Source organism: Nelumbo lutea, chromosome 1, assembly GCF_056320005.1.
Source record: "Nelumbo lutea isolate HS-2025 chromosome 1, American lotus-T2T, whole genome shotgun sequence".
Classification (NCBI taxonomy): Eukaryota; Viridiplantae; Streptophyta; class Magnoliopsida; order Proteales; family Nelumbonaceae; genus Nelumbo; species Nelumbo lutea.
The window spans coordinates 206554513-206573413 of record NC_142684.1 but is presented as its reverse complement, the minus strand read 5'-3'; the positions used below and the strand labels follow the sequence as shown (position 1 = coordinate 206573413).

The following is an 18901-nucleotide window of genomic DNA, read 5'->3' as shown; positions in this document are numbered from 1 at the left end:
TGAAATTGTTTTATGGTTCCATGGTTCCATGATCACCCAAACCCGGTCCGTCTTTTAAACAATCCGGCGAAAAAGACAGAAAATCCAACATAAAAAACTGGCCCGAACAACAGAACACGAGGTGATAAAGTGTTGGTCCAATTTTTGGCAAAATTTTGTGATCTAAGTCGTAGGTGGAATATCAGAACAAGGATCAACGGCGATAAGAGATAACGGGGGACTACCAGCTTACGTTAGCATAACGTACTCAGTTTCCCGCAAACTCTCTTTTTATTTTTACGCTTTCGTCTTCTCTGCTTCCTTTGCCGATGCGGAACATTTTTTATTTCTCCAGGGCCAGACCATGACAACATTCCCCTCCAAATCTTCCCTCCCTTTCTCCTCCGACCCTCCTTCTCCAAACCCGGCTCACGATATCTCCGATGGAGCCGCCGAACGCCGCCTTCAGGAGGCGGAGGAACGGCTGCGGGAGGCCATAGAGGAGCTGCAACGGCGGCAGCGCCGCGCCCGGGGGCTCCACCCACCTTGCGAACATGCCGACGAATCTTGTGTTGCCAACGCCATTGGTAATCTGTGCCAAAGCTTTCTCCTTTCTTATGGTGTACGAGTTGGCATCGGAATCCTTCTTCGCGCTTTCAAGCTCGCTCGGCGGAAGTCGTACTCTTCCCTCCTTGATCTCAAGGTAGGGTTGGCCACTTGATTGCTCATAATGCGTAACTTCTGGTTCATTACTGGATTTCGACTTGTAATTGCACAATTGAATAATGCGTAATTGGATCATATCTGTCACCGCGGTCTGGAGATAAATCAGAGCTGAAAGAATAGTAGCTATTGGATGGCTTGCACAATAGCCTTTTTCCCATTTTGACCTATATATTGGACAACTTACTCTTACTCTGTTGCTCTCATCAAGTAGCCAGAATGGGTCATCCCTCTCTTGCCTTAATTCTACTGTTACCCTTGACTTGTATTGGGATTTTCAACTTACTTCTTCGCAGAAGAGACGTTTCCATGCCTATAGGAATCGATGATTATTAACCATATGCAACATTGATTCCATCTCTCCTCAGCTGACTAGTTGTGAACAATGGTAGCGTTGAAATCTGCATCACTTTCTTTCAGCGAAATTTTCTATATTATTATTCAATTCTTGATTAGGGTTTCCTTGGTTTTGATACTTTTCCGTGGGAGACTGCTTGAATTTGAATCATAGGATCCAGTTAATTACCAATAGCAGTTTTAGGGAAACTTGACTGCTATATATATATATAAGTAAGGTAAATTTATTCAAACAGAAAAAGGAGAACATTACAACAAAACCCAGGGCAAAAACTGCCTGAGTGCGGATCAGATTACAGACTCATCCAAGACTGAGAACGAAACAAGTGAGCCAAATTCTGATGCCTAAACGCCTCAGTAACCGACACCCAAGAGATCAGCTTTGCCCACAGTTCTCTGCACTAACTCTTCAGGACTTTTAGCTCTACTGCAGAAAATTCTATTATTTCTCTCAGCCCAAATAGACCACAAAACAGCTGCAGGAATGGTCTTCCATACTAATCTTCCTTTCTTGTTGAGACTGTCCACTCTTCAACAGTACAACAGTTGCTTGACTGATCTTGGCATAACCCAACTAATACCCAGAGCCTTCAGGAAATGTCCCCACACCATTGTGGAAGACGGGCAGTGAATGCACAAGTGATCTGTAGTTTCTGAAAGAGAACCACACAACACACAAGAGGGGTCCAGAACCTGAATGCCACGTCTCCTCCAGATTAGCTCTAGTCAAACATTTATCAAGAACCATTGTCCAAACAAGAAAGTTAGCCTTGGAGGGGCTAATTGGATTCCAAATCTGATTGGCAGGAAAAACCGGTTGACCTGAACTGTGTAGCTTGAAGGCCAAGGACTTAACAGAGAAACAAACTTGACTGTTATATTTGCTTAGCTGATTGTATGCCTATACGGTTCTTTTGTTAAATCAGTATGGACATGAAGAGCTACATTCAACAACCATATCAAATGACAAATTTCACCCAGAACCTGAATGTCGATCAGGTGAGCAGCATTGTTAAGTCTTTGCTGGTTTTCCAAGCAGTTAAATGGACACATGGAAGGGCCCTAGTCCAGTGATGTAATGTGATTTTGTGTTTTCCAAGTGGTCACCTAAACTAGGTCTACATCTGAATGAATGGTTTTAGAAGAGTTTGTAGAGAGACTATCAGTGGATACAGTATGGAAGTTCCAAGAGGCTCAAGCCGCAGCCTCAAAGAGAAAACAGAATTACAATTGAGCCCAAAATAAGTTGTCCCTAAACACCCCTTTCTTAGCTAGAGAACCTGCCAGCCCATTAGCTGATCTCCTCTCCCACTGAACTCTCACTGTTATCTTGGAGGTTAACCACTTGAATCTTCTCATCACCCCTCTTAAAGGACCAGGCTACAGTCTCTGGCTCCTTCAGCCACCCAGTTACTAGTTTATTAGTTGATATATAAACAGTAAATACAACAGGAATGAAAACTTCCAAATCAGGAGAATGTAGAGCTAAATTTTGACCATTTCTCTTTCAACCAAAATGAGGTAGCGGAAATTTGGTATGTGCTCCTCAGGCAATCTTGGTTCTTCTGGAGTCATTAAAGGGAAGGGGGTTAGGGCCTGAGAGTGCAGTAAATGGTAGTCTCAGGATCTACTTGGTAAGGCATTTCATTAAGAGCTGAGATATTGGTATTCTTTGTAGCTTATAAGGTCCAAAGATAGGCTTTTATCTAGGGTTCAAGTGAAAATAGATTGAAGGTAAGTCTTAAGTGGTCTTAGGCTGGATAATTTTCTCAATTCCTCTTTCGGTGGTCCATGAACCCTTTATCATTTTATTAAGGAGGACAGAGCCTTGGCATTAGCTTGTTCAGATGGATATCGGGATCTGCTAATATATTGCAGATAGTCTAACCAGAGGATGACTAAGGATTATCCTCATCATCCATGCTTTATCCCCACTATATGGGGTTGGCTACATGAATCCTATTTTGCTAATCTGTTCTATTTAAAGTCATATCCACTGTTAAATTATTAGTGTTTAAGTCATGTATTATACACCTTCCCATGTCCTTTTTGGTCTACCCCTAGCTCTTCTAGCCCCTTCCACTTGTAAAAAATCACTTCTTCTAACTGGAGTTGTTGGTGGTCTTCTATGCACGTGACCAAACCATCATAGTCTATAGTTTACTCTATCTCATTTTATCACTTATTGGAGCTACTCCTAGGTTTCTACGGATGGCTTTATTCCTGATCCTATCCTTTTTAGTTTTTCTTTCCACTCATCCATCTTGGCATTCCCATTTCTGCCACATTCATTTTCTAAACATGTTGTTTCTTGCCTGCCCAACACTTTGCTCCATACAACATAGCTGACCTTACAACTGTTTTTATAGAATTTTCCTTTTAATCTAACTGGTATTCTCCTATCACACAAAAGTTCAGATGCACCCCTCCACCTCCATTTTGCCTAACCTGCTCTAATTCTTTGGGTGGCATCCACAATCTCTCCCTTGTTATGAATTATTGAACCAAGATACTGGAAATGGTCACATTAGTTATCTCTTGGTCTCCAATCCTAAGTGTATCATGATTTACACTCCTATTATTACTAAATTGTGGGATGCAACATTTATTTATTTTGAAAAAGTAATGAAATGTATCGTGTAAATGACTGGTTACATTCAAAGCTCATGTACACTGACAACCAGTACGATGGGATTGCGTAATAAGCATGGTTCGGTATGCTTTCAGTCTATAAGCAAAATATCCCTGTGAAAAAAACCCTGAATTTCGTCTGTGTAGATAGCCAAGAAAACCTAGTTCCCTTGACTCTTCCTAGCAGCATATTATCTGAATAGATTTATTCTCAAATATGTGATTATTCTTCTCCATCCAAATGCACCAAAAGATGGCTAGAGGCATAAAATCCAATCCCACCTTTCATTTCTTACTTAGCCCATCCCGCTTCCAGCCAAGAATAAAGTTTTTAACTAACTGTGGAAAGCATCTCTTCCAACCAAAGGTGTAGAGCAACTGACCAAATTCTGGCAGTGACCTAGCAATACAACAAAAGATGATTAGCATTTCAATCTCATCCAGGCAAAAGATGAAGTTGGCATTATCCAGTACCATTCCTCTACAAATGAACTTGTCCATTACTCCATTGTCAAGTGTTTCTCTAAGGCTGCAGTCCATACAAAAAATGCCATCTTGGATGGAGAACCTGTCTAGCAAATTCTGCAACATGGAAATTCACTGCAACGTTGGAGTTGAGCTTTTTGATCTGAGAATGAACCAAACCTATTTCACACCTATCTCCTGCTATCTGCCGCTCCTATTTGAGGAACAACCCTTTGGATTTTATTTTTTAATAACTCAAACAGAGAATCAGCCTCCCAATAATTCAGATTTCTTCTAAACCGTAGGCTCCATACAATTGCCCTGTTTGAGTTAGCATGACCTTCTTTGACTAGGACATCCCTTTCATATTCATCCATAAATAGGGCTGGGTATAGTTGCATCGGCAGATGGCCTTTAGACCTGTTCACAGGCCATGCTTTGGGCTAGGCCACTGAACTTTTTACACTGCTTTGAGCTCTGCCAACCCATGTATGGGTCTAATGGTCATCACAGAATTTGTTCCTCCAAAAAATAACCCTTGAGTCCTCACCAACATTTTATTTATTTATTTATTTTTTTTTTTTTGAGAAATGGAAACTTGTATTCAGAAAAGGGAGGGATGTACAAGAGACCTAAAAGATCCCTCACCAATATTTTAGCTGTTTAGAACTCCCCCCGAGATGGATGATGAATGTATCATGAGCATTGACCTACTAATTAATAATGCAGTCCTTAATTAACTATTCAATCAACTGGTTTACACTTTTATAATACTTCTATTTACTAAGAGACAGAGGTGTACCCTCCTTTGAGGGGTAATGATATGAGTTAGGGGAGAACAGAGACTGGGAATGATGTATATTAAGAGAAAACTTAGATGTCACAGTTGTAGGCATGGATGGGTCTGGGTGCTAAGTATAGGTTTATATTTCAGTGCTCTGTATTTCTTCAAAATTTCTATAATCACTTCCCTTCTGAATTGTCCAAGTCCAACAGACCACAAATTGAACTAATTTCTATTGTATCCTCCCTTTAAATTGGAACTGCAAGAACACCCAAGCTGACACCATATTCTTATGCTCATGACATAATCAACTGCACACTTGGGCACCCAAGCTAAATGCGGGCCCCCAAGGACTGAATCTTCCAAAATATGATCCATTCCGGTCTCAAGATACTATTGGACTTATCTTGAGGACTAAACCTTTTTTTTTTTTTATTGGATAAACCTTCTAAATTATGTTCCATTTTGAAAGCAGGATGTGCTCATTTTCCTTTACCTTCTATTGCATTTCTTGTGACCATTGGTGCAAAATAGGAAAGAAAAAAATTCTGTTATTTTATCTGTATTATTCAACTAAAATGAGAAATGTATTAAAGGATCTCCTCTAGCCATACTCAATACCATAAATTGATTGCGGTGATGTCATAGGATTCACAATCAAATATCTGATCACGAAGGAGGAATTTTGATTTTATTGATAAAAAAAGAGAAGGAATTCTGACATAGAATGGGATGCTTGTTTGATAAAAATAATTGCATGGAGACTGATTATCGGCAGCTTAAGTACAGAAATAACATAATTATCACTTCTAATCAACATACTAAGTTCAACAAATCAGTTCATCTAATGGAAATCATAGTCTTGCACAACTAGCTGTTTTAATTTAGTTCTGCTGTTGCAAGAAAAATAAGGAAGTCAAATCCTCTTGGTTATTTTCTTATATGGTGTTAAAGGCTTTGTAAATATTTCTGCATCTGTCTCCTATTTAGTTTTTTGCCTGGTGTTTGGAGGATATGATAGAGGCCCCATCATTACTCAAATAAGACTTAAAAAAAATTAAAGCACTGTACATTCAATGTTTTGTCACGTTGATATCATACATTATTTGCTTTCTATGTGCAGCAACTTGTGTCAGAGAAAGACCTTATAGTAAGAGAAGAAGCTTGTCGCATTGGGTTACTTTTTGGCGGTTTTACTGGATCTTATCATGCCCTTAGATGTCTACTAAGAAAGCTTAGAAAGAAAGAGACACCTTTGAATGTGTAAGTTTCTGGCTATGACATGACTTCTGTCTTTAGCTTTCATTTTTAATTGTTATTTTAGGCAGTGATTTGGAATCTCTAATTTTGATGAAAGGGTCATCTTGTTGGGCAAGGACAAAATTACTCTCATTATTGACTAGAATAATTTTATAGGATTACTTGAGGCCATACACTAGGGCCCCGTTGTTTTTCGGTAAAGGAGGGGGGGGGGGGAGTTGATCAATGGGGAAGTGGTTGCCGTTGACCAACAATCCCATGTTCACTTTCCGGTAAACTGTGGGTCCCAGGGTAGTTGCTTTTCACTGAGTAAATGATACCCATCTCCCAGGTGGGTAAGTAACTTTCCCACCTGGGGGGAAAATTGCCAAAACATCATGGGACAAAATTGCCCCTCGTAATAATTGCATTTTCTGGGTAAAAAATGATCAAAAGAATATTTACCTGGGAAACACTTTTTGATCAAAAGAACACAGGTAAATGCACTTACCTAGGTAAATGGCTTCCTGAAAAATGAACGGGGCCTACGAGTGTTTTTAATGTTTTCAAGAGAAGCACCCTATTTGCTAAGATTATGGAGTGCAGAATCACTGATCTCTACTTAGTTTTAGGTTTTGTTTTTAAAGATTGATATTTTTGAGTGGTTTTGATAACCATTAATGCATGATCATTCCTATTCCATATTTATGACTGTTAAAGGGCGTGATGGAGCAGAATTTTAGCAGGTTCAGTTGCAGGATTGTCAATTTTAGCATTAGATGATTCCAGCCGGAGGCGCACTCTTGCTTTGTATCTTTTAGCTAGGCTTGCTCAGGTACATGATTAAGTTTTGAATTGCCTATTTTAACTGGAGTTCAGAAATGGTTTAAATCATATTTTCTAATATTTTTCTAATACTTGCTGTTATTTTATTTAGTGTGCTTATAATTCCGCAAAGTCAAAGAACAAATTTCATCTTTGGGGTAGCCATTGGAGTCATGGAGATTCGTTACTATTTGCTTTCGCATGTGCCCAGGTGAAGAAAGCTCAAATTCTAACTATGCACACACGTATCTTGACGTTTAATAAGTTTGCACCTGATTTTGTGGGGGTAAGTTACTTCTATAACTCCATTCATTATTACTTGTTGTCTGATTATTTGGCAGGTTATGTATTCTTTTGTAATGCGTCCAGAGAGCTTGCCTAAATCATATCAAGATTTCATTCAGAAGACTGGACCAGTTGCAGAGCCTGTCTACAAGGCTGTAAGGGATAGCTGTAGAGGTTGCTCAGTAGATGTTGCTGCTCTCTCTGCTTACCTATCTAACCGGAAAGAACCTGGCACTGTAAAGTTGGAGGAGCATCCCTCTATAATACCGTGTTCAATAATTCATCCAGACATAAATTCGTGTTTAGTTCATAATGCAAATGCAGCATCAGCAACATTCAGAAAAACATTTCCACTCTACTTCTCTTTGACTTTTGTACCGTTTGTTGTCCTGCACTTGCAAAAGGTACATCATTTCTGCCACAGATTGGCCAGACTTTTCCTACGGCATTAGAAACATGTATATGATATATTTGTTAGAAGTGTCTGGTCTGGAATTTTGTTGGAGTTACGTTATCTAGGGAAAAGAAAAATTGAATTTACTTAAAATGTTCAAGTCACTGATTTGGTTGTTTGTGAATATATGCATGCAAGTATTTTGAGTTAGATCTAGTATGCAATATCTACAATTATGATGTGTATGCGAGCTTGCATTATTTTTTCCATGTAACACAGACATGTTTTGAACAACCATTGCACAATATGCATTATGTTCATTAATGCAAATACTAGCTTTCTGTGGAAGCTGATTAGTTGAAAATTTGATATCCTCTTAGTTCATGGAGTCTCCTGCTCGCACCTGTTGGCATGCTGTTAAAGGTGCTGTTCGCTCAACAACATTCTTATCTGCTTTTGTTGGAATATTTCAGGTAGCTAGTTACTTGTATATGGAATTCTTGATTTCTAGACAATCTGTCAATCCCATATTCCTAATGTTGCATTTTTGGGTGATGCAAGGCGGTCATATGTTTGCACAGAAAGGTAGCATCAAGGGATCACAAGCTTGTGTATTGGGTTTCTGGAGGACTCTCTGCCCTTTCTGTACTATTGGAGAAGAAGGCCAGACGTGGAGAACTGGCTCTTTATGTTCTTCCACGGGCTGGAGATTCTTTGTGGTATATATTAGTGAATCGTCATCTGCTTCCAGATATCAAGAATGCTGAGGTAAATCACTTGCAACATTCCAAATTCTTTTATTGCATTGGCTTGCAACATCATTTCAGCATAAATACTGAAAATTAAGTAGATTGAGCTCAATTAACATTCTTTATGTATATTAAATAGATTAGAGTTTCTTCTTCGCATCAAAAGTTGCATTGTCTTAAGCTTAAATTATCTATAGAATAGATGATAGATCCATTAGTACTCTATTTTTTGTATTGATAAATGGGTATCACTGTTAGACCATTAATCTATTATGCTGTCTGAGGTAGAAATTTACTATGTGCAAATTAATCTTTATCAAGTGGCCATGCTGTCCGAGACAAAAATCTACCTATGATGTTTATGCAATTTCATCAGCTCAAGTGGATCACATGTGCAAATTTATTAATGAGTTTTTAGCTACAAAAATCAACTTAGTTCTTACTGAACAGAAGCAGCATATTTCCTTTTAGAGTTTGATTGAAGTATGATGAAATATCCAATCTATTTTACCAAATGTCACAGGTGGCTCTTTTCTGCATGTGCATGGGAGGAATTATGTATTATTTGGAGCATGAGCCAGACACAATGGCCCCATTCCTCAGGGGCTTGATACGTCGCTTCCTTGCTAGTAGGATAAGCAATCCAGGTCCATCCTCCAACCGAAATGCATCCTATTCATACCTACAAACTTTTGATGTGATAAAGAAACCAAAATTGCAAGAGAGCCGAGGAACTGAAACTTCAGCCTCTGAAAAGTATAATCTTGAATCCATCCCTGGACTATAAGGAATTAGTCTCTGATCAAAGCTATATAATCAGAATATCAAACTTGGACTTCTTTTTTTTTTTTTTTTTAACTTGATCGTTTGCTATATTTTAAGTTGGGCAAGAAATTCTGCCTCATTTTTTGGAACCCAGAATCTGGAAGCTATAGAAAAAGGAATCTGGAGATTGCTACCAGTCCATGTTAACCAGTAAGATGCAAGGGTTTTTCTTGTTCACGTTGTAGATTTTTCTTCTTATTTCCCCACACTTTGTGTACCGAAGCAATGTGTTATCGATAGTTTCCTGAAGAAGGCAATGATAATTGATCCGGATCTTCTCCACATTTTTCTCACTCAGGATCTGCCGCCGGCCATGCTGTGTAAAAGGTTCTGTAACCAATAGCACGATGTGGGTGGCGTGTATACATGGGATCCACATCGGCATGTTCATTTGTGATAAATCATGTAGTCTTTTAAGCACCGCATGGCGAGCAGCTGATCCGGGCTCTGATTTTCTATTTGGAGAACATGGTCGTAGGACATCCTTCAACATGGAACTATACAAAATGCTCGTAACAAAGGTTAGCAATTGGGTGGGTTAGATGCTGATTAAAATACATTAACCACCAACTAACTAACTTGGGGTTATCACCCAAGGTTCAAAGTTTCCATACATATTGGGCTTTCTGATACACCCTTACAGTGGATGTTTTGGGTCAGACCATTGTTCAGGGAGTAAACGGGCTTTAAACCGATTCTTCTGAATCAGATTGAAAAAAAAAAAAACTTAAAAAAGAATGGAGAAGCGAGCCTCAATACAGGCCTGTATCGATATTTGTTGTGTTATTGGCGAGCAACCCTTTGATACCCAACGAGTTCATTTTCGCTCCTCGAAATGCAGCCTATTTATGGATACGTAATCAGGTTGGATGTCTGCCTGAAAAAAAAAAGGTTCTAGTTTTAATACAATGCTGGCTAAATTCCGGTTGTGTGCATGGATGGGATGCATGCGTTCTTGTCCTTCGAGATTTTTTTTTCATACCCAATACATCCAATCCAAGGTACCCACTTAAATCAATTACTAAACTAAACTGAGTTCCATTCTGTGATCTCTGATCTGGCTGCAATTTAGGGTTTTTTTTTTGGTAACACAATTTAGGGTATGTTTGAAATCGTGTTATGTTACCATTCATTTTGTCTCTAAGTGTTATGTAGGCAATTTTTATTTTACCTAACCGAAATGATGCTTAGTTGAATGGATTTAATTACAACATTTTGTATTACACCTAAACTTCATACTTCATGTAAAAAATGACTTTTGGAGGAAAATATTTCGATGTTTTCAACTCAAGAGAGTGTTTATATTTCCATATCCTATGTGATGCCCACTTGCTCAGTGGCATTTATATGTTTTAAACAAGAATAGATAAAATTGGGATATTTTGCAGACCAGAAGGTTGTGTTTGTTGTGATGAAAGTTTGATCTAAGTTCCTCGAATTCTGTACATGCCTCATGATCAATCTAAGTGTAAGCTGTTCGCTTTAGCTATTGTCTTCAGTTGCTGTAATGAAATGAACTGTTTTTAGTGTTTTTTTAGTTTAGTTGGTTGGACCAGTTTAACCGTGAATGAATACATGTATTCCCTGTAAAAATTTAACTTAAAGAATTATACATTGGGGTCAGAGACATGAACCCTCTTCCACCATTTTGCCCTGTTCAGTGCTATGTCCATTGTTTCTCACTACTTCAACCCAAATATATCAACCTTAATGAGGATCCGGATAAATTTCATTTGATCTACCAATCCCAGCTTTACCCAAATTTTTGGCTTGGCTGAATTCATAGCACGTAATGAGTCAATAAGATAAGTTCCACTAACCCATCAAAATTCACTAGCTTGGAAGCTGATCAATGATTTAAATTTTAAGCAAAATAATTCTCTTAATTAGAAGCCATGAAAGGAATTTCCAACCCCCAAGATGTTTCAATATGTTTAACAGAAAGTTGGTTCTGCAATCAAGGAGTGGTTTCAACAGTCCTCAAGCTTCGCCTTCATTTCCTAGGGGTGCAATTTGGGCGGGCCAGACAGAACCTGAACCGGCCCAGCCCAAAATTTTACACAGGCTGGGATTGGATTTTCAATTCTCAGGCCAAGCCTGGGCCAAGAAGTCGGGCTTTTTTATTATTTGGGCTGGGCACAGGCCTAGCCCTTAAGTAGTCTGAACCTGGCCCAAGCCCAACCCAACTATACATATTCATGCATACATATGTATACATTGCACTCCACTGTGGATCGATTACAAATCATCGGGCAGGATGCAATTTATAGGGGAGGGGGTTACTAGTAGACTATGGGGGGCTGTAAGTTCATCCCACCTGTACGGTGGGGTTAAGAATTCTGGGGTGAGCTGAATAGTCTCCCTATATATATATAATTTTAGAGTCTGTTCATTGACCAACCCGAGCCCGGCCCGGGCCTGAACCCAACCCAAGTGAATCAAATTATAGTGCAGGCTGGGCTCGGGTTGGAAAGATCGGGCTTGACCTTGGGCTTGGGCCTTAAGCCCAAATTTTAGGGTCGGGCCTGGGTTGACCATAAACCCGGCCCAACCTGCCCAACTTGCACCCCTATCATTTCCCCTTTGTTTTCAAAATGAGTGTGCTTAAATGGTTTATAAAAGAAAACAACAATAATCTGAAAGAGACCAACCCAAACTAAACCAAATTTAGGCCACCATTTACTAGAACACCCCCTATAGTTTCATGGATTTACTAAAACCTACCTATTGTTTTCATTTTACTAAAACACTCCCTATAGTTTGCAACCTATTTACTTGATCTACTTTTCATTAAGAAGTGTTTATTTTGACATCTGAAAATAGTAACATGATCACCTAAACTGAGTGGAAAGTGTTCAAGGACATGGGCCCATGATTGTTTATTCCAAAGGTATGCCTAACACTTCTTTGTAAAGAAAATAAAATCAACCAAATAAAGCCAAATAGAGTGGTTGTCCGTATCTTATTAGTGGGAAAATGGTATTTTCATTTTTTTTTTATTTTCTTTTGATTAAATTTAGGGGATTTTACTGTCCAATCCACCCCCACAAATCTTAGCTCCACTGTACAGTCAGGGTAGGTGCCAGCTCAAAATTGATGCTAATACACGGACAGGTATTAGTATTTAGGTGAAGGTATTTAAAATTTTGAATTGTTGTAGATCTGCAGTAGAATTCAGAATTTTGAGAAAGAGTGCAGTCTACCTATCCCTTAAATTTATTCAAATGAGCATTGGGGTCAAAACTATCATTTTCTACTGTCATCTAATGGAAGGATGATTAACTAAACTATAAGGTGGATTTTAATAAATCCATAAAACTATAGGGGAGTTTTAGTAAATGGCCTCAAAAAAGTCACATTTCAATGAAATTCAACAATCCTTTTGCTTTTTGGCTTTTTGGCATAGTTCAATTTCCTTTGAATTACGCGAGACCATTAAGGATCTAAAGATTATAACCAAGATAACCAGTTGTAGGTAACTGAGGGGATGCTTATTAGTGGGGATGGAGTATGGGCTGGGCCAACCACAGCTATTAGGTACAGAAAATGAGGCCGGGGCTCGTCTTGGCCCATCAGGTGAGCCAGCATTACACAATCTGAGTCTGGCCATAAACAAGTTGGGCACGCGCCACTGGGCCTATTAGCCCTGAATATGAACGTATTTTTATTTTTTAAACAAAAGCAACTGCCATGTCATAAAAAAAACATGTTGATTTTGCTGATGTGGCAGCTGTTTTCGTTTTAAAAAAAACAAAATCAATCATGTTGCCCAAACACCCCCTGTGGGTAGAAGTAGAACTCTCGAGAATAAGCAAAAGCCATTTAGATCATGTAGGTTTTAAAAGAGAGAACTTCCGACGAATTCTGTACGTAGTAACACCAAATTATTCCTAAGACAAAAGCAGAAAAGAAAAGCATCCTTTCTACTTTACCTTTAATAAAAAACAAAAAGGATTACCGTATCAAGGTGGCCTATTTTGTTCCGAAATTTCTCACTTTATGTAGTGGCGGGTCCTTTTCCTGTTTATGATGAGACGGGATCTGCTCTTCATACATGGTGTCTCAATGCACGGTGGAAAATGCCTCTGTGAAGTCGTTGCGAGGAGCATAACTTTTATGATAAAATATTACCCTGAGCATTGATTTTTTCCATTTTATTTATTTCAATGAAAAAGCAATAAAGAAAGTTGATTGTTTTTTTTTTTTTTTTAATTCCTGTTCCATAGATAGATCAATGTGTGATGCAAAGACAGCCTATAGAAAGCACAAGTTGTGAGATATTGATTTTTACAGATAGCCTTATTTCCAGATTCTTAGGGTATGATTGACTTGATTGACTTGAGACCACATTATGCCTTGGGAAATCCGAATTGAGATTTTGATTTGACACAACACATCTCACCATAAAACTGTAATCTACCATAAAAGTAGAATCCACCATGTATGTTCGAAACATGTTTTTGTTGGCAGGTGGTAATGGGCTGGGAGATGGAATACTTCTATTGTATAGCCTCACTAGAAAAACGGTCGGAGTCGGCAAACTTTATATTAGTTTTCATCAAAGTAATGGGTCATTAATTTAATGTTATGGGCTATGGCTTTATGGGTCAAATGGGTCAAATGGGTCATATAATAATAATATTAAAATAGATGTTTCGTATTAAACAAAAATATAAAAAATATAAAATTTTTGCAAAAAAATGTGATCTGTTTATAATTATATGATAATATCAAACAAAAAAAATGCACCATGCGCATGGGTTGACTGTTTCACCCTAAAACTGGTAAGGCGATTGGTTCTATTTCACCCTAAAACTGCTTCTGAGATAAAAATCGTTGATTTGGTCAGTCACCTGCCTAAAGATCGAAATGTAGACCCATCAACCTGAACAATGGCTTTTGACTGTTTTTTACTTTAATTATTTTTATTTTTATTTATAAATCAGAACAGACCCACCATTTGAACCAGACAGTCAGACCGTTTGACCCAGGATCCAGTCCCCAAAACAGTTCCTTGTCCGATCTGGTTTTTAAAACCTTCCATTAAACCATTAAACCACATTCTATCATTCTCGTTACTGTTTGATTTATCTGAGAAGTTAGAAACATTTGATTACTCGAAAGGTTAATTTGTAGTTTGAAAGCCAAACTGATCAAAACCGTTAAAACAAATAAATAGCAATGGCTACTAGTTCATTTATTTTCAACAAACAAATTTCCTACTATCACTAAACATGTGATAGGGAAAAACTTGAACAAATACACCATGTTGTGTGATCTAAGCCAAATTATATAAGAATATGAAGAGAGAAAATTATCTCCCAGTTAGACCGATTCATGGGCCAGGCTTGGGCTTGGGTTTTGTCAAAATTCTAATGGGCTCGGCCTAAAGCCCAAGCCCAAGACAGTGTAAAGTTGGGCCCGAAGCCCAGTCTGTGAACAAATCTACTCCCAGTCATTGTTGGGCACCAGGCCTCCCACCTCCCAAATAAAATTCTCTCTCAACCATTCACCTAGTTGAATATAGGTAAGATCATTTTTTATCTCGATACTCAACAGTACGATGCTTGAGAATCCATGAACCACTTGTGCTTATGAAACAATCCAACATAAGCTTTATACCTTGAAGCATCAAAAGTAGTTCTAATCTAATAAAGTTTCTAGACAAATGGGAAAAATTATATAAGAAAACACTATTTAGGTGATCCAAAATTATAAAGAAATTGTAAAAACCCAAAAATGTTTTTAACTTTTTGCTTCTTCAGCCTAGTATAGTGCAGAGAATTAGCACCACACTTTTGTGTTATGTAGATACAATTGCCCTTAACTTGATTAGTATCAATTGTCTATTAGATCAATAACCCCAGAATATATGATGACCAAGTTTATATATCCATCTTTGTTGAGGGTGACTTTCATTCCTCAATACAATATACGGTGGAAAGGAATTCTTGGAAATATAAGCAATGAAAATTATAATAGTCATAAAATTCATAATGACTTATCGAATGAAATTCGCTCCAATGGAATTATGTACTAATTTATTTCTACATATGAGTTATAAAAGGAAGATTGAGAACTTTTGTCATTTGCTCTTCTACTTATGCTAATCAATTCTTATATGTCACAGGTGATGTTTTGGGGAAGGTTTCAAGTTTTTCAAAAACAAAGCTTCAGCGTAGCTGCAAAACTTGTTTTCTCCCCGATGAAGGTTGATGAAAAACAATATCATACTTTCAGCTGTAGTAATTATTTTGGACTCTTTTAATGGTGGACAAAATTCTATTCTTTGTTTTTTTATATAAGAATATTGTATTTATTAGGGATGATTTGAGCTTTTTTTTTTTTTTTGCTAAATTCCTATGTAAAGTAATTAGTTAAACTTTTACCTATCCAAAATATTATGCCATAAAGAATATCATGGGGTTGGTTAAATTTATTAGATGATATAATTACCATTCATTTATGATGATTTAGACAATGCCATTATAGTGTTGATTATTGTGTGCCAACGCTTCCATATTGGATTGACATGCTATAATTCCCAACTTGATATATATACTGATGTAACCGTTTTCGGGCATGTATCAATGTTTTGTGATGTAAAATTTTTTGGCTAAGTATCTCGTTATTTGACCCGGTGGTGGCGTGCCTTAGTGATGAGTTACTTGGTGGTGAACTGCTCAGTGGAGAACTGCTTGAGGGCTAACTGCCTGGTGATGAACTGCCCGGTGGCGAACTGTCTGGTGGCGAACTGCCTAGTGGCGAGCTCCCTGGTGGTGAATTGCCTGGTGGCGAACTGCTTGGTGGCAAACTGCCTGGTGGCGAATTGCCTGGTGGCGAACTGCTTGGTGGCGAATTGCCTGGTGGTGAACTGCTTGGTGGCGAACTGTCTGGTGGCAAACTGCCTGATGGCGAGCTGCTCGGTAGTGAACTGCCTGATGGCGAGCTGCTCGGTAGCGAACTGCCTGGTGGCGAACTGCCTGGTAACGAACTGCCTGGTGGTGAACTGCCTGGTGGCGAACTGCTCGGTGGTGAACTGCCTACTAGGCGGCCGGTGACTTAGAGAATGCTGAAGCTCCCTGGTGCGGGGCAATCCAACTGCCCTCAGCATGAGGTGGCCTTCTTTCCTTTTTAGGCAGCGGGAGCTGAGGGACCTGCGAGAACTTCATAGGTGGCGGGAGTTGAGGGACCTCCGAGAACTCCATCTTTTCCTCCTCTTTGTAGGCGGCGGGAGCTGAAGGACCTGCGAGAACTGAATCAGAGGTCTCGGGGGTATTTTCCCAGCGGGGGCTCTCCGACGCTTAAGTTAGCACTCTTATTGTAGAGTTTTGAAGAAAATATGAGAGAGCTAGAGAGCAGGGGTTACTTCCCTTTTTTCATCCCCCTCCCCTTTGGGGAGTGAGGTCTTTATATATTAGAGTCCTCGCGGGTTAGGTGGGTGAAAAGCCTCCAAACGGTAAGACTCGTCGTATCCTGTCAGAACCAGGGTACGGTGGTGAACTCCTCGAGGTCGTCAAACTGGCGCTTGTGTCAGGCGGCCAGGTCGGCGCCTGGGCCGGGTTGTCAGGGGCGCTTGTGTCAGGCGGCCAGGTCGGCGCCTGGGCCGGGTTGTCAGGGGCGCCTGCGTCAGTCGGCGGGTTAGTGTTTAGGCCAGGTCGTCAGGTCGGCAGGTCAATGTCTAGACCAGGTCGTCAAGCTGGCGCCTATGTCAGTTGGCGGGTCAGTGTCTAGTCCAGGTGTGTCGGTGGGCGCCTTATGGGTGGCTTGGCTGTATCATGAGCTAGGCTGGTCCAGGTCGCGCAGGCCGCACGCAGCTCGTGCAGGCCGCACGCAGCTCGTGCAGGCCGCACGCAGCTCGCGCAGGCCGCTCGCAGCTCGCACAGGCCATGCGTAGTTCGCACAGGCCGCGCGCAGTTCGCGCAAGCCGCGCGCACGCCGCGCAGGTCACGCAGGTCACGTGTGCCGCACGCAGGTCGCGCAGGCGTGCGTCAGGCCGCGCGCAGGTCGCGCCAAGCCGACTAGACTTGTGCCCGAGTTGGTCACCAACTTCGTAAGTTTGTTGGCTGGGTGTTTTCCTAGTTGTCACGAGGTGCCACATGTCACAATTTCACTGGAGGGCCAAATCTGCCCTCATCAATAGCCCCCCACTCCCGAGCTGATAGTAACTCAGCAAAGGGAGTAGGTTTCTTTTGGCCCGTAAGTCGATGAGCTAGTAAGTGCTGATCCAATTACTAGTATGGCCCGTAGGCTTTGTGAGCAACTCGTAGTCTACTGTTCTTTGACTTTTGCCCGTGTTAGAGAGGCGACCGGGTCATTAGTAGTAATGTGGCCCGTAGGCTTTGGGAGCGACTAGTGGTCTACTCTTTTCTAACTTTGCCCGTGCCGGAGAGGCGACCGGGTCTTAAGTAGTAATGTGGCCCATAGGCTTTGGAGTGACTAGTGGTCTACTCTTTTCTGACTTTGCCCGTGCCGAAGAGGCGACTGGGTCTTAAGTAGTAATGTGGCCCATAGGCTTGGCCTGCATCCGCTTCATAATGTCGGTCACCTACTCCTACAAGAAGCTACTAGGGGCTCGACCTTCGGGGGCAGCACTACTAACTTTAGGTTGCCAGCTCACACGGGAGCCTTGGAAGGCTCGACCGGTAAGGGCGCCTATGTAGTCAGTTGGCCGTCAACTCCCACGGAAGCCACGAAGAGCTCATCTTTGTAGGGGGGGGGCCATGCGGAGAGGACTGATGTGGCATTATCTGAATCAAAAGTAAGGTTGGTAGAGCTACTTAGTCCGTTAGCTCCCTGCATAGTCTCTGAGTTCATTAAAAATGTAAACTATAAAGCGATAGTTTCAATTTCTAAAAAGTGAGGACTTAGTTTTGGCAAGATGAGAACTTAGCTTTCTGTAGCGTGTTCCCACAGACGACGCCAATTGATGTAACCATTTTCGGCCACGTACCAATGTTTTGTGATGTAAAATTTTTTGGCTAAGTACCTCACTATTTGACCCGGTGGTGGCGTGCCTTAGTGATGAGCTACTTCGTGGTGAACTGCCTATTGGCGAACTGCTCGGTGGAGAACTGCCTGGGGGCGAACTGCCTGGTGACGAACTGCCCGATGGTGAACTGTCTGGTGGCGAACTGCCTGGTGGCGAGCTCCCTGGTGGCGAACTGCCTGGTGGCGAGCTCCCTGGTGGCGAACTACTTGGTGGCGAACTGCCTGGTGGCGAGCTCCCTGGTGGCGAACTGCCTGGTGGCGAGCTCCCTGGTGGCGAACTACTTGGTGGCGAACTGCCTGGTGGCAAACTGCTTGGTGGCGAATTGCCCGATGGTGAGCTGCTCGGTGGTGAACTGCCTGGTGGTGAACTGCCTGGTGGCGAATTGCCTGGTGGCGAACTGCCTGGTAGCGAACTGCCTGGTGGCGAACTGCTTGGTGGCGAACTGCTCGGTGGCAAACTGCCTACTAGGCGGCCGATGACTTAGAGAATGCTGGAGCTCCCTGGTGCGGCGCAATCCGACTGCCCTCAACATGAGGTGGTCTTCTTTCCTTTGTAGGTAACGGGAGTTGAGGGACCTGCGAGAACTCCATCTTTTCCTCCTCTTTGTAGGTGGCGGGAGCTGAGGGACCACCGAGAACTCCATCTTTTTCTCC

The 18901-nt window shown here is 40.9% G+C and overlaps 1 protein-coding gene across 1 annotated transcript; it reads left to right on the top strand.

The window, feature by feature from the left end:
• The first annotated feature begins 285 nt into the window (after positions 1-285).
• LOC148880590 (Mitochondrial import inner membrane translocase subunit Tim17/Tim22/Tim23 family protein) lies at positions 286-9433 on the top strand. The gene is made up of 8 exons (XM_088962546.1): positions 286-682; positions 6063-6202; positions 6914-7013; positions 7116-7214; positions 7345-7692; positions 8063-8155; positions 8244-8450; positions 8955-9433. The coding sequence occupies exons 1-8, from the start codon at positions 344-346 to the stop codon at positions 9216-9218; spliced, it is 1590 nt and encodes a 529-aa protein (XP_088818672.1). The 5' UTR covers positions 286-343; the 3' UTR covers positions 9219-9433.
• Positions 9434-18901: the final 9468 nt, after the last annotated feature.